At 41.6% G+C, this 14,734-nt stretch overlaps 1 protein-coding gene across 3 annotated transcripts in view; it reads left to right on the forward strand.

The window, feature by feature from the left end:
* The first annotated feature begins 3,208 nt into the window (after nucleotides 1–3,208).
* Nucleotides 3,209–14,734, forward strand: part of FNIP2 (folliculin interacting protein 2) — a 61,206-nt gene continuing 49,680 nt past the window's right edge. Inside the window, exon 1 of one of the 3 annotated variants that reach the window (XM_060778776.2) lies at nucleotides 3,209–3,569. In XM_060778776.2, the coding sequence (XP_060634759.2) occupies nucleotides 3,463–3,569 (107 nt within the window). In that variant the 5' untranslated portion in view covers nucleotides 3,209–3,462. Of the gene's footprint in view, nucleotides 3,570–4,526; nucleotides 5,014–14,734 lie in introns of those variants that run through there. The other 2 variants (XM_067468702.1, XM_060778774.2) reach the window with 2 other exon arrangements.

A 14,734-nucleotide genomic window follows, 5' to 3' on the forward strand; every position in this document is an offset into this window, starting at 1 on the left:
CCTTCCTTCCCATCTTTCCTTCTCCTCTTCTTTCTCTATCTCTTTCCTTCCTTCTCCCTTTTTCTTTCTCTTCTGCTGTCTCTCTTTCCTTTCCTTCCATCTTTCCTTTTCTTTCCTTTTCTTCTTCCTCTAACTTTCCTTCCTTCCCCCTTTTTCTTTACCTCCCTTTCTCTTTCTTCCTTCTTTCCTTCCTTCCTGTCTTTCCTAGATTTTGACAGGGCGGGAAGGGGCGGGGTGGGGTTTGGAGGTGGTGTGAAGTAAAAGGAGGTAAGATTGGGGCAGGGGAGTGATGGAGCATGGGGTTGCATGTGTGTGTGCGGCGGCGGGGGGAGTGATGGAGCGTGGGGTTGCGTGTGTGTGTCCGGCGGCGGGGGAGTGGGGTTGCGTGTGTGTGTGCGGCGGCGGGGGGAGTGGGGTTGCGTGTGTGTGCGGCGGTGGGGGGAGTGATGGAGCGTGGGGTTGCATGTGTGTGGGTGTGGCGGGGGGGGGGGGAGTGGGGTTGCGTGTGTGTATGCGGCGGCGGGGGGAGTGATGGAGCGTGGGGTTGCGTGTGTGTGTGCGGCAGGGGGTGTGTGTGTGCGGGAAGCGGCGCGGCGGGGCTTGGAGTGGGCATGGTTTCCGCAGAGGGAACGTTGGCCGGAAGGCCATGTGTGCGCACCAGGGAACTTGCGGCTGGGCGCCAATGCGCATGCTCAGTTGTTTTGCCGTTTTGTGAGTGTGTTGTTGTGTTGTTTTTCATTTTGAGTAGATACGTTTGTACCTTGTGGGTTGTGTTATGGGCATGGGAATTTTGGTTAAGTTTCGTTGGGGTTTTTTTGAGTTTTGTTCTTTTGCCGTTTTGTGAGTGTGTTGCTGTGTTGTTTTTCATTTTGAGTAGATATGTTTGTACCTTGTGGGTTGTGTTATGGGCACGGGGATTTTAGTTAAGTTTTGTTGGGGGATTTTTGAGTTTTGTTGTTTTGCCGTTTTGTGAGTGTGTTGTTGTGTTGTTTTTCATTTTGAGTAGATATGTTTGTACTTTGTGGGTTGTGTTATGGGCACGGGGATTTTGGTTAAGTTTTGTTGGGGGATTTTTGAGTTTTGTTGTGTTGCCATTTTGTGAGTGTGTTGTTGTGTTGTTTTTAATTTTGAGTAGATATGTTTGTACCTTGTGGGTTGTGTTATGGGCACAGGGATTTTGGTTAAGTTTCGTTGGGGTTTTTTTGAGTTTTGTTGTTTTGCCGTTTTGTGAGTGTGTTGTTGTGTTGTTTTTCATTTTGAGTAGGTATGTTTATACCTTGTGGGTTGTGTTATGGGCATGGGAATTTTGGTTAAGTTTCGTTGGGGGGTTTTTGAGTTTTGTTTCCTCGTTGGATGCCCCTAACAAATTTATATATATAGATTATTATTCTATTTTGTTATTATTAGACACATACAGTTAGAAGGGACCCCAGTGTGCCAAGAAGGAAGATTAAATTCCTATTCTCATATTATCAATTATTTGTTGTTGTTGTTTTACTGACACAAAACCACACAGCAAACAAGATCTGTAAACTGGATTTCATATTTTTAAAAAATCACAAATTGAACACTTCCCAAGTGCCTAGGACTATGTGTATTTCTGAATGATGCGGGCAAATCCAATTAAGGTGGCCTTTTGCAGTTGACAGCTCATGATTTTGTCAATGTTTATTGTTTCAAAATGCCAGCTGAGATCTTTTGGCACGGCACCCAGTGCACCAATGACCACTGGGACCACCTGTACTGGTGTATGCCAGAGCCCTTGCAGTATGATTTTGAGGTCTTGATAATAGCTGAGCTTTTCCTGTTGTTTTTCTGCAATGTGGCTGTCACCCGGTATGGTGACATCAATAATCCAGACTTTTTTCTTTTCTATAATCGTGATGTCTGGTGTATTGTGTTCCAAAACTTTGTCAGTCTGGATTTGAAAGCCCCACAGTATTTTTGTATGTTCATTTTCTACGACCTTTGCGGGTTAATAATTCCCACCAATTCTTTATTGCTGGCAGGTGGTACTTGTGACATAAGTTTCAGTGAATCATTTGGGCCACAGAGTTGTGCCTCTGTTTGTAGTCAGTCTGTGCAATTTTCTTGCAGCAGCTGAGGATATGATCCATGGTTTCATCAGCTTCCTTGCACAGTCTGCATTTTGGGTCATCTGCTGATTTTTCGATCCTGGCTTAATTGCATTTGATGGCTTGCTCCTGGGCTTCAAGAATCAGGCTTTTTATCTCCTTCTTCAGTGTTCCATTCGTGAGCCACAACCAGGTATTCTCCTTGTCAACTTTTCCTTCAATTTTGTCAAGGAACTGCCCATGCAATGCTTTGTTGTGCCAGCTGTCAGATCTGGTTTGGAGTGCAGTTTTCTTGTACTGGTTCTTTGTCTGCTGTGCTTTGAGAAGTTTCCGATTACTGACTACAATTAAAGCAGGCTCTTGGCTTTCCTTGACATATTCTGCCGCGGCTGCTGCTTCTTTTCCTCCTCCTCCTCCTCCTTCTTCTTATATATGAGAGCCATGCGTGAGCCATTCTATATGAGAACCATGCGTGACTTAGGACCTTTTACTCTAGCACTTAAATCCTGGCTTTTTACTAGAGCATTCGATCTCTGTTAATTTTAATTTCTGTATGTATGTATTTTATCTTTTACAATTAAGCCGTAAATTGCCTAGAGCATTCTCGGATGGAGGGCGATTAATAAGTAATTAAATATGATATGATGAATGATGATTTTCTTCTTCTTCTTCTGTTTCTCTTCTTCTTTTTCTGTTTCTCTTCTTCTTTTTTCTGTTTCTCTTCTCCTCCTCCTATTTCTCTTCTTTTTCTGTTTCTCTTCTTTTTCTTCTGTTTCTCTTCTTCTTTTTCCTCTTCTTCTGTTTCTCTTCTTCTTCTCCTAGTTCTCTTCTTCTCCTGTTTCTCTTCTGTTTCTCTTCTTCTGTTTCTCTTCTTCTTCTGTTTCTCTTCTTCTTCCTCCTCTTCTTCTGTTTCTCTTCTTCTTCTTTCTTCTTCTTCTGTTTCTCTTTTTCTTCTTCCATTAAAAGTAGGCTCGTATCCCTTTAAGAACGAAATCCCCAAGGACCCTATGACAACATTAGGATGGAGCAAGCCCCTCTTGTGCGCATGTCCGTTTCCGCAGGGATTCTAAGCTGCGCGGGCTCGAGACGGCCGCAAGGGGGCGCTGCGCGCGCACGGCTCTCTCTCTCTCTCTCGGCCAGTCATATGACTGACGGACTGGGCGGCTTCCATTTAAGGGGAGGGGGAGAGATGGAAAGAGGAGCCGCACACACGCGAGAGAAAGGGGTGTTCCGTTAAGCGCGTCCGAAGCACACCCCCCCTCCCCCGCCCAGCCGGCCGCTGCCATGGATGCTCCCGCTGTAAGCGCGGCAGGAGGGATTCCTGACAGTTGGGCTGCCAGCTGAGTTGGGCTCTCCCTCTCGGTCCCGCCTCTCCTGAAGCGGCAGCATGGCCCCGACTCTGTTCCAGAAGCTTTTCAACAAAAGAGGCGGCGGCGGCCCGGCGTCAGCCTCAGGTGGAGCGGCGTCGTCGTCTCAGGAATGTTCCACTTTCAGGTGAGAAGAGGGGGAGCCATCCTAGGCTCGCTTTGTTTTCTGCGGGTTGGGAAAGCGCCTCCGCCAGGGAAGTTTCTCCCGTCGAAGCAGCTGCTATATCTTATCCTGACTGGAAAGAAATGGTTGAGGCGCATCCCACATGGCTGGCAGCCGTTTCATAACAGTCTCCTTTAATACAGGCCAGTCAGGCGTGTACCATTCTCTCTTTCGGGGGGGGGGGGGGCTATTGCTTGCCATTTGCTGCCCATCCTCTGTCTTTGGGCGCGTCTACGCTGTGGAATTAATTCAGATTGACACCACTTTGACTGCCATGGAATCAGGGGAATTGCAGTTTGGTTCTTTGGCAGGGAAGGATGAAGGTACTGCAAATCCCATCACTAAACTTGGCACCCAGATCCCCCATAACCCACTCCCAAATCCTCTCCCAAATCGCACCAGGGCATAAAGTGGGTTATGGGGGATGTGTGTGCCAAGTTTGGTCCAGATCTGCCATTCATGGGGGTTGCAATGGTCTCTAGAAGCAAATGAAGGTACTGCAAACTTCATCATCTGTGGTCCATCCTCCATCAAACTGCAGCAAGACACAAAATGGATCATGGGGGGGTCTGTGTGCCAAGTGTGGTCAAGGTCTACCATTCATGGGGGTTGCAGTGGTCTCTAGAAGCAAGGGAAGGTACTGCAAACCTCATCATCTGTGGTCCATCCTCCATCAAACTGCAGCAAGACACAAAATGGATCATGGGGGACCTGTGTGCCAAGTTTGGTCCAGGTCTGCCATTCATGGGGGTTGCAATGGTCTCTAGAAGCAAGTGAAGGTACGGCAAACCTCATCATCTGTGTCCATCCTCCATCAAACTGCAGCAAGACACAAAATGGATCATGGGGGATCTGTGTGCCAAGTTTGGTCCAGATCTGCCATTTATGGGGGTTGCAATGGTCTCTAGAAGCAAGGAAAGGTACTGCAAACCTCATCATCTGTGGTCCATCCTCCATCAAACTGCAGCAAGACACAAAATGGATCATGGGGGGTCTGTGTGCCAAGTTTGCTCCAGATCTGCCATTCATGGGGGTTGCAATGGTCTCTAGAAGCAAGTGAAGGTACTGCAAACCTCATCATCTGTGGTCCATCCTCCATCAAACTGCAGCAAGACACAAAATGGATCATGGGGGGTCTGTGTGCCAAGTTTGGTCAAGGTCTGCCATTCATGGGGGTTGCAATGGTCTCTAGAAGCAAGTGAAGGTACTGCAAACCTCATCATCTGTGGTCCATCCTCCATCAAACCGCAACAAAACACAAAATAGATCATGGGGGATCTGTGTGCCGAGTTTGGTCAAGGTCTGTCATTCATGAGGGTTGCAGTGGTCTGCAGGAGCCAAAGCGATTGAAAATACTGCAAATCCCATCATCCATGGTCCATCCTGCCCCAAAACACCAGGGCGTGAAGTGAGTCATTGAAAGTCTGTGTGCCAAGTTTGGTCCATTTATGTAAATAGCCCTTCTCTGTAGATCAGGCATGAGCAAACTTTAGCCCTCCGGATGTTTTGGACTTCAACTCCCACAAATCCTAAGAGCCTTCCGCCTGTTAGGAATTGTAGGAGTTGGAGTCCAAAACACCCAGAGGACCATTCATCCACTCTGTCGAATTGATGTAGTTTAATACCACTAGCTTAGCTTAATGCTTTGGAGTCATGGAAAGTGTATAGTTCAACAAGATATTTGGCCACCTCTTGCAAAGAGAGGTGGTGCCTCACCAAGGTACAGCTCCCATTATTCTGTAGCATTGAACCATAACAGCTAAAGTGTATCAACTTCTATTAATTCTACAGTGTGGATGTGCCTTTACAGTCCAAGATAAGTTGATCCAGGTCTAGTTCGAGGGCTGTACTTTGAGAGCCTTCCATAGAAATGGGAGATAGATGGCACAGACAAAGCTTATGTTTGTGTTAATTGATGTAGTTTGACATTTCAGGTCTTGCTGCCTGAAATGTCAAACTACTTGTTCTGTTCATTTCCAGTCTTCTGATTTGGGAATGAGAAGACTACTGCAGCTCCATTTGATTAATGACTGAGCCATAGGATGGGAAATCTTTTGCTGTAACAACAACAACAACAACATCAACACCTTATTTATATTTCGCCCTATCTCCCCAAGGGGACCCAGGGAGGATTACAGCACACACACACAGGAAAACATTCAATATCTTGTTTAGAGGAGGGCAACTAAAATGTCCTGTGAGGAGCACCTTAAAGAGATGGGTATGTTTAGCCTGCAGAAAAGAAGGTTGAGAGGCGACATATTAGCCATGTAGAAATATGTGAAAGGGGATCATAAGGAGCAGGGAGCAGGCTTGTTTTCTACGGCTGTGGAAACTAGGACTCAGAGCAGTGGGTTCAAATTACAGAAAAGGAGATTCCGCCTGAACATTAAGAAGAACTTCCTGACTATAATAGCTGTTCGGCCATGGAACTATCTGCCTCAGAATGTGGTGGAGGTTCTTTCTTTTGGAGCTTTTAAACAGAGGCTGGATGGCCATCTGTCGGGGGTACTTTGTGCTTTTCCTGCATGGTAGAGGGTTGGACTGGATGGCCCATGTAGTCTGTTCCAACTATTATCTGTGGCCACATTTTTGTTTTCCTTATGTTCCACAGCCACTATATTTGTTTTCTTAATGGCCTGTCTTTGCATTTTCTTCCTTGTCTTCTATTTCAATAATTGTTCCAAATCTTACCTATTTTTGTTATAGTATGGTGTCATCTGTATTTCATAAATTATTAATGTTCCTTCTTCGACTTTTCATTCCTCCTTGGCCATTGGAAACTTTTCTCTGTATTTTGTCCTGACTCTTATCCTGAATACAGATTATGCGTCAGGACAGTCAAATGTTGTGACACACCTATGTCTTTAAGAACAATCCATAATTTTTCATAATCGACACAATATTTTGCTATAATCAATAAGCACAGGCTGATTATCTTTTTAAATTATTTGGTGAACTCCATTATCCAATGTATGTTTGCAGTATGATCCCATGTGCCACTTCCTTTCCTGAACCCAGCTTGAACATTTGACTTTTCTTGCTATATGTATAGAAACGTTGTTGTTGTAGAATTTTGAGCATCAATTTGCTTGCAATGGTCCTTTACCAGGAGGGTCATGCATTCTGAGTCAAAGTACTGGCACTGTAGAACTTGCAATGAACCATGTCAATGAAAGTGGAATAATAGTGGTGTAATTGTGCAGTGCGAAAGTGATCCTGATTCAGATGTCAGCTTGGTTTTTGAAAAATGGTGCCATATAATGAGAGAACATGTATGCTACTTCAGTTTCCTTAGAAGCTGCATGGTTTACATAATTTTTGCCTGCAGCATGATATTTTTTGTAGCTTAATCTACCAACTTGTGTATACAGTGACTTGCTTACAAACAACTTCTGTATCTTCTTCTTTTTGAGCTATTTTCTCAATGGAGGAGTTAGCATTCTGACTGTCGTTTCCACAGGGCTTTGCTTTGGGCATCCTCGGAGCTCAGGTTGTCATCATTCATGTCTTTGTTGATGGAGTCCATCCATCTTTTCTTTGGCCAGTCACATGGTCATCATATCCCAGCCCAAAAATTACATCCTTGAGTGTTCACCTTGTTCCCCCAAAATGAGACTCAGGGTGGCAACTTTACATTTTAGTCCCACCTATCTTCCAATGAACTCAAAGCAAGTTTTCTTCTTCACTGCTTTGAAGTCACAGCAACAACCCTGTGAGCCGCCTTGAGTCCCTTTCAGGGTAGAGAAAGGTGGGATATAAATAGAGTAAATAATAGGCAAGGCCGAGGAAAGGTTTTATGGCTCAGAGGTGACAGGAGCCTGGACATTTCAAGGGTCTGTCCCCCAGTGTAACTACAGAGGAAACAGACCTCTCATAAATGTTGTGAGAAATAAATCACCAGTAGCTCAGCACTAATGTAACAGGTGTTTTGTACAGGCAAAGAGTGTAACAGCAGTTCACACTTCTGTTAGGATATCTTCTGGGTGATAACCAGTATGGTAGTAGCTTAAACGCTGAACTGACACTTTTGAGAACAGGGTTTGAATCTTTGCTTAGCCATAGAAACACACTGGGTGATCTTTAACATGTCACATTCTCTAAGCTTCAGTTGAAGGCAAAGGCAAACCCCTTCTGAGTAAGTCTTGCTATGAAAACTCCATGATTGACCACTTTAGAGTCTCCATAACTCAGAATTGACTTGAAGGCACACAAGATCAATAAATACCTGTTAGTATCTGTGCAGCAGTCTTTCCCAACCAGATGCCTTGCAAATGTTTTGAACAGTAACACTCATCATTCCAACTTGCTAACAAGGTTTGAGTGGCGTTTCAGTTCGATATATCTGAAGAGTCAGTGGGTTGTTGAAGACTTCCATACAAAATATATTGGGCATGTGCCTTGGAGTTTGGGACTTTTGTGGGGGTAATTCTGTCTTATTAAGAATAAACAGAACAGAAAGGGTTTCACAGTCCCAGAATAACTGCTGTTGTTTGAACCTTTGCTGGGTTCTATTAAATCAAGTGTCACTTCCTACTTTGAATGATTCCATATTTAAAAAATGTAACCATTTCCTTGCACATTATATGAAAAGAAAATTTTATTACATTGATTGCTTTTTGTCCTGTAGGCTTTCATTTATTAATAAAAAGTTTCTGAAGTGATAGTGAAAACTACTCTTCTACACTGGCATTCTAGATCAAAGATTAAACCCCTCAACCTAATTAGTTTTAAGTCTAAAGTGTAAAACAAAATAATGGAGCTTATTCAGATTGTAATGTCAGATTTCCTTTTGCATTTGCTATTTCCTTTTCCTGGAATTTGCTGAATAATCAGATGACTTCAAAATTAGGTATTTCATAATCTGTTCACTTACATTTTGAGGGAAGCTGGCCAAGGCCACAGTGACGAAATTACATCTGTAGACAACACATTTTCACATGACATCCCATTCCATTCATTGTGGCTGATCAGATCTTGTGACTGGGTAGTGTCTGGATCCCTTGCCAATTCCTAAACCTTTGAAATGCTAAATATGCTGTCGAGAGGGGAAAAAGAGGGGGCTGGGATGCAAATTTGGGATAGCTCTTTATCTCTCCTTGCTTTCTCCCAATTGGAAAATTCGTTTTTCTTTCTTTCTATACAGTACTATGCCCATATCCATGGAATTGATATAGAGTTTCCCTTACTTTCATTTCAAAAAGTATCCCCCCCCCCAAAAAAATATGGACCTCTCTAGATCCTCCAGTGCAATTATGTTGTATGTGTCCAGCCCAAAGATAGTCAAATTATTATCGAGAGTTTCAGTTTTCTATGCAAGCAGCCCCCAAGTCACAAACATCTGATTTACAAAAAATTCATAGTTAAGAACGGGGGTAAAACAACAGGAAGTGAGAGAAATCTACCCATTGGAAGGGAAAATCCTGAAAGATTTTTCATGGGGAAAATGTGCTCCACTGAAGCTTTCTCACCAATCCTTGTTTCCACAAGACATTTTTTCTCAAAATGCAGTTGTCACAGGCACAGAAAATGAGGTGAAATCTTCTGAATAGGAACACAGAGAGCCAAACAAACACTACAGGGGTGTTATCCCTTTCCCATGCTATCCAAAACTAAAAAATAGGTATTTTTGGCTAGAGTTACACTTTAAAAATTACCTGTTCTGACTTCGAAACAAATTCAGTTATTTGTAACCTAGGGATTGCCTGTGTTTTGTCCTGGAATATTTTCTCCATGGATATGGGGTTATATTGCGTGCATGCATACATACATATATCTGTATACGCACGTACACATTCTTTTAAGTTAAATAAATTGTTGATGTAATTTATCAAGACAGTATAAAATTACAAAACACCACGCTACTTATTGCTCCAGTGCTAATTATTTTTCAGTTGCTTCCATAGAATGGGTAGATGCTTGCAACATTCAAGGAGACCCTACTCTCTTTACTACTCCTTTCTTGGGGTACATGAAGTCTACACATGTTTACCTCTTTTCTCTGTCCTGCTGCTCACCCTTGAGAATTCTCAAACTTACCTATTTTGTAGCTTCATAGGATACCAAGGGCCTGCCGTACTGTCTTGTTTTTATATAAATGACAGATTGGTTTGTCTTATGAAGTATCAAAGTTACAAAAAAGGAAGCCACACAATTCCTTCAGTTCCTGATAGATTCATAATCTTATCAGTGCTGCTAGTTGTGGTGGGTGAGTTACACAACACTGAATATTAAATTCTGAGAATCCATATTGTAATGTTCTTACTGTATATTTAGTTTTGCTTTATGATTTCTGGACACTTTACTTGTGATGCTTTCATAGAGGTTTAGTAAGTTGGAAAGCAGAAAAACCAAGCCGTCTCTACAATTTTGTAGTGGCATAAAAAGTACAGTATTTGCACTGCAAGCAGGTTGTGGTGAGATGAACACTCTACAGGGTCTCAGATGTTGTTTTGTCTTGTCTTGTAATCTTCAATTTGCCATTTCAATTTTCAGTCATAATTCTTTGATATTTCCTTCCAAAATGTAACTACTCTGCTTATAATTTTCTTGCATGAAATTAGGATGAAATGTCTTTGAGTATCATGGTAACCAACTCCCTGACAAAAGAGACTGCAGATTATTATAAAGTAGCAGCTGTACTCACTGTTGTTGCTTTCTATGGTTTTCATGCTGACCAGATTTTATGACATGAGAGTGACCTTGTATATCTTGGGTAAGGCTATAGCTATTGTAATCTAGCCTCAAAAACCACATATGGGTGAGTCACCAAGATGTATATCCAAGTAAAACATTTGAGGGGCAGTGAAGCAATGGGAAGTTTTACTATTACCATGTTGTATAAAATCACAGATTCGGATATTGGAAGAGCCAGCATATTGCAGTTAATGTGTTCTGCTACTCAGCTTCCCTATCTTAAAATCTAGAGTGCAAATAAGAAGACTTAATTTGAAATTTTTGTTTCCTTGATCTTAGAATCTTTATCCAGACCCTTTATCAGGTCTGATTGTGGCAAGTCTTAATTCCTGTAATAAAGAACTGGATTCTGCAGCCAATATAATACATGTTCAGCTTCTGAGGAGTAAACACGCTCATGTGCACTCCTGGTCTTCTTTCTAAACAGTAAAGAAATCAAGCAACCAACAAACCGAGCAAATGTTAAATATAGGTTTTAATTAGGATACATCAGTCCTTGTTAATTACTTCATGTTGTGAGATCAAGGATTTATGTGTAGAAATTATGGATCTACCATATTTAACCATATGTAATACCCATTTCTCCAGCTTCTACCCTTTAACAATGTTGCTTTAATTTTCAAGATAATTTTATAGCCAATAAGTTATGGATGATGGTCTGTAAATAACCCTTATGCTTCGGCTCTGAGTATGATTTCATCAAACTACACACAGGCATGGGCAAACTTCAGCCCTCCAAGTGTTTTGGACTCCAGCCCAGAATTCCCAACATCCAGTAAGCTGGCTAGGATTTCTGGGAGTTAAAATCCAGGAGGGCTGAAGTTTGCTCATGCCTGCTAGAGCATCGATCCATTTAAATCAATTGCTGCCGTCTGCAGAATTCTGGATTTTGTAGTTAGTGAGGCCGCTCTGCCTGAGCAGTTTAAAGGCCCCTCCCTAAACTACAAGCTCCAGAATTCTGCAGGAGGCAGCAACTGAATTTAAAGTGGATCAGTGCTCTAGTGTGATGAAGTCCTAAGCAGGACTGAGGAGTCTTCCATTATGAGGGTGTTCTGATTGATATCTACTGCATGTAATGTTTCTTCTTGTCATGACCCCTTCCAGATGTATTTGGGAAATTGATGCTCCTGTTCGAAGTTTGATGTTTTGTCTGACATAACAGGCTGTGTTTTTATTTAATTTTAGTTGTTAAGTCATAATTTGTTTTTCTATGTAGGGTTGCCAATTTTTGTTACTATGGCTGTATTGTTGTGTTTGGACATTTAATGTTTGCCTTTTATGTTTGGAATCCACCCTTCCTTCCGGGAAGATAGGGCGGAATATAAATACAGTTATTATTATTATTTTACTGACACCACAGCAAACGAGATCTATATGCTGGATTTCTTATCAAAAAATCACAAGTTGAACACTTCCCAAGCGTCTAGGACTGTGTGACGTATTTTCGAATGATGCGTGCAGATCCAAGTAAAGTGGCCTTTTGCAGTTGACAGATCGTGATTTTGTCAATGTTTATTATTTCCAAATGCCGACTGAGATCTTTTGGCATGACACCCAGTGTGCCAATGACCACTGGGATCACCTGTACTGGTTTATGCCAGAGCATTTGCAGTTCGATTTTGAGGTCCTGATAACGGCTGAGTTTTTCCTGTTGTTTTTCCTCAATGCAACTGTCACCTGGTATGGCGATATCAATAATCCAAACTTTTTTTCTTTTCCACAATCATGATGTCTGGTGTATTGTGTTCCAAAAGTTTGTCAGTCTGGATTCAAAAGTCCCACAGTATTTTTGCGTGTTCATTTTCCAATACCTTTGCGGGTTTATGATCCCACCAATTCTTTACTGCTGATAGGTAGTACTTGTGACATAAGTTGCAATGAATCATTTGGGCCACAGAGTTGTGCCTTTGTTGGTAGTCCGTCTGTTATTACTATTGTTATTATTATTATTATTATTGACTTTGCAACCCTCCTTTTTAAATATTTGCAGACAATTTTGTTTCTAAGTAATCCTCCTCAACCAAAAAATATGACAATTCTTGATACTTCCTCCCTCTGTATATAAGTAAATCTGTGCAAACACATGTCAAGTTTTAAAATCTGTCCTATCCACTTCTAGTTTGGAACACAGATAAAAATGCCAGGGTTCGTGAACGTTTCTCTTCTTGTTGTTCCCTTTTTCCGTTTTAAAGAGATAGTGGGATGTATACATTGTTTGGAATAAAACCTTGAAATTATTCCCAGAGATGATTCTGTACTTTCCCCTGTCACTGCTGTCCTTTCTTGGGGTGGGTGGGTGATGAGGGGGATCATTGGTTGGGCAGAAAGACTGCTCAGAGATGATGAGAGAAAGGGGACCAACTTCAAAAGCTTTTTGCAGCATATTTTGGAATAGAAAAATGATTAGATAGATGCAATTTCATTAAATTATACAGTTTCCGTAAAAATAAGTTGAAAAATGGGGCAGTGGGAATTAAAAGGAGGCATTGGGGGCCAGCCACCGTCTTTAAAATTGAAGCCATGGGAGCAAGGAAAGAGAATGAGATAGAAACCCAGATATTTTTATGTGTGCTACAAAGTGGAGAGTAATGGGGTAGATAGACATTTTAAGGCGAACATGGTGTGTGTGTGTCCAAAAGTGTCATTAATTGCAGAGATAGGAAGTATGAAGAATATAGATATCTTGGTCCTTTCTTTATCTTGAGATATGCAAATTTGTGATCCTTCCTCTCCTCACAATTAATTACACCTTTAAACATACAAACATATACTCCGGTCAACTAGGAACATAGGAGTTGGAATATATTCATCCGAGGGCAAATTAGGACATTCCTCCCCAGAAGAATTGTTGTTGGTTGTTATTGTGTGCCTTCAAATCAATGGTTCTCAACCTATGGATCCCTAGATGTTTTGGCCTTCAATATCCAGAAATCCTAACAGCTAGTAAACTGGCTGGGATTTCTGGGAGTTGTAGGCCAAAACACCTGGGGACCCACAGGTGGAGAACCACTGCTTCAAATAGTTTCTGACTTATGAGGATTCTAAGATGAACTTATCACTTGACAAGATTGGTTCAAATGAATTTTGTCTTTGCTTCCTTCTGAGTCTGAGAGAATGTGACTTGCCCAAGATTACCCATGGGTTTCCATGGCTGAGCAGGGAGTCGAACCCGGGTCTTCAAAGTCATAATCCAGCATTCAAGCTACTGCAACATACTGACTCTCATTACAATTATGTCCCCCTCTCCAATCTATATTTATTCCCAGACCTCAAAGATGTACTATTGCAGTTGAGCATTTAGAGATACAATTTATATATCTTGCAAAACATGAACACCTCGTGAAAGAGACTGAAGATTGTACTATATAGAAGAATGTATCACACAGTCATATGTGTCATACAGCTGGAGCTGATCTTGATAAAATATTTATAGTGGTGCCCTTAATTTGAATTCTCCATTATGCGCTTGTCAAAATATTCTTCCTGTATATAACATTAATTAGGATTCTGTATGCTTGTCCAATAGTATTCATAATTTCACTATGAAAGTTTCTACACTGAGGTGCCTGAAGGTTATTTGAGCAGAGTGAACAGTGAAGTGTTTTATTTTCTATGCAGTGTTGTAAAGTATGTGATCTATAGTCTCAGTATAACAGAGTGAAAAGCATAGCGAAATAATAGGTGCGATAATTTGCTGAAATGAACTCCATATCAAAAGACTATCTATGGGTACTGCATGTTAGTCAGCTTTGAAAATGATGGGATACAGCTTGGAATACTTCAAACTGTCCTTTTTTAAACTGAACAAATGCTTTATTGCTGCTGTGCGGAGTCTCCAGCCAGTAACAAAATGTTGGCTGCGGTGAATGAGCTCATTCACTTGGCAATAGGTTGTAAGCCATTCCTTCTGGCCATGTTGCAATGATTAGAGACTCTGCCAGTGTGTGAAATAAAGAAATGTGAGAACGCTTTATGAAGTGTTTGGCAGTATTCCACTGCCAGTAAAAGGATAGGCAGAGGCAGGTTTTGCTGAGTTATGGCAGGGATGCTATGGATAGTCAGAAACAACACTGAATTGATAATAGTGAAGATTTTTAGTTTGTTACCATCATACATTACATTTGAAAGTACATTTGAAAATAAAGATCTTGATTAAGAGAGGGAAAGAGTAGGAAAACGAGGCTTTAAAATCTGATAAATAATCTAGTAAGGGGTCATGACTGGGTCAGATCAATTGGATCATGAATCACTCAAGAGAAGGGAGGGAGGGAGGAAAGTCTTGGATTCATCATTAATATTAATAGGATTGGGATCTTCAACTATTGGGCTCTTTCTTTCTCCTTATTGATTGAATCTTTAAAATGTGAGCAAGCAGAGCATATTTTAGACTCTAATGATGCCCAAATGGCTGCTTCTTATTGCAATTCAGGGTT

This window comes from Anolis sagrei, chromosome 5, assembly GCF_037176765.1.
Source record: "Anolis sagrei isolate rAnoSag1 chromosome 5, rAnoSag1.mat, whole genome shotgun sequence".
NCBI lineage: Eukaryota > Metazoa > Chordata > Lepidosauria > Squamata > Dactyloidae > Anolis > Anolis sagrei.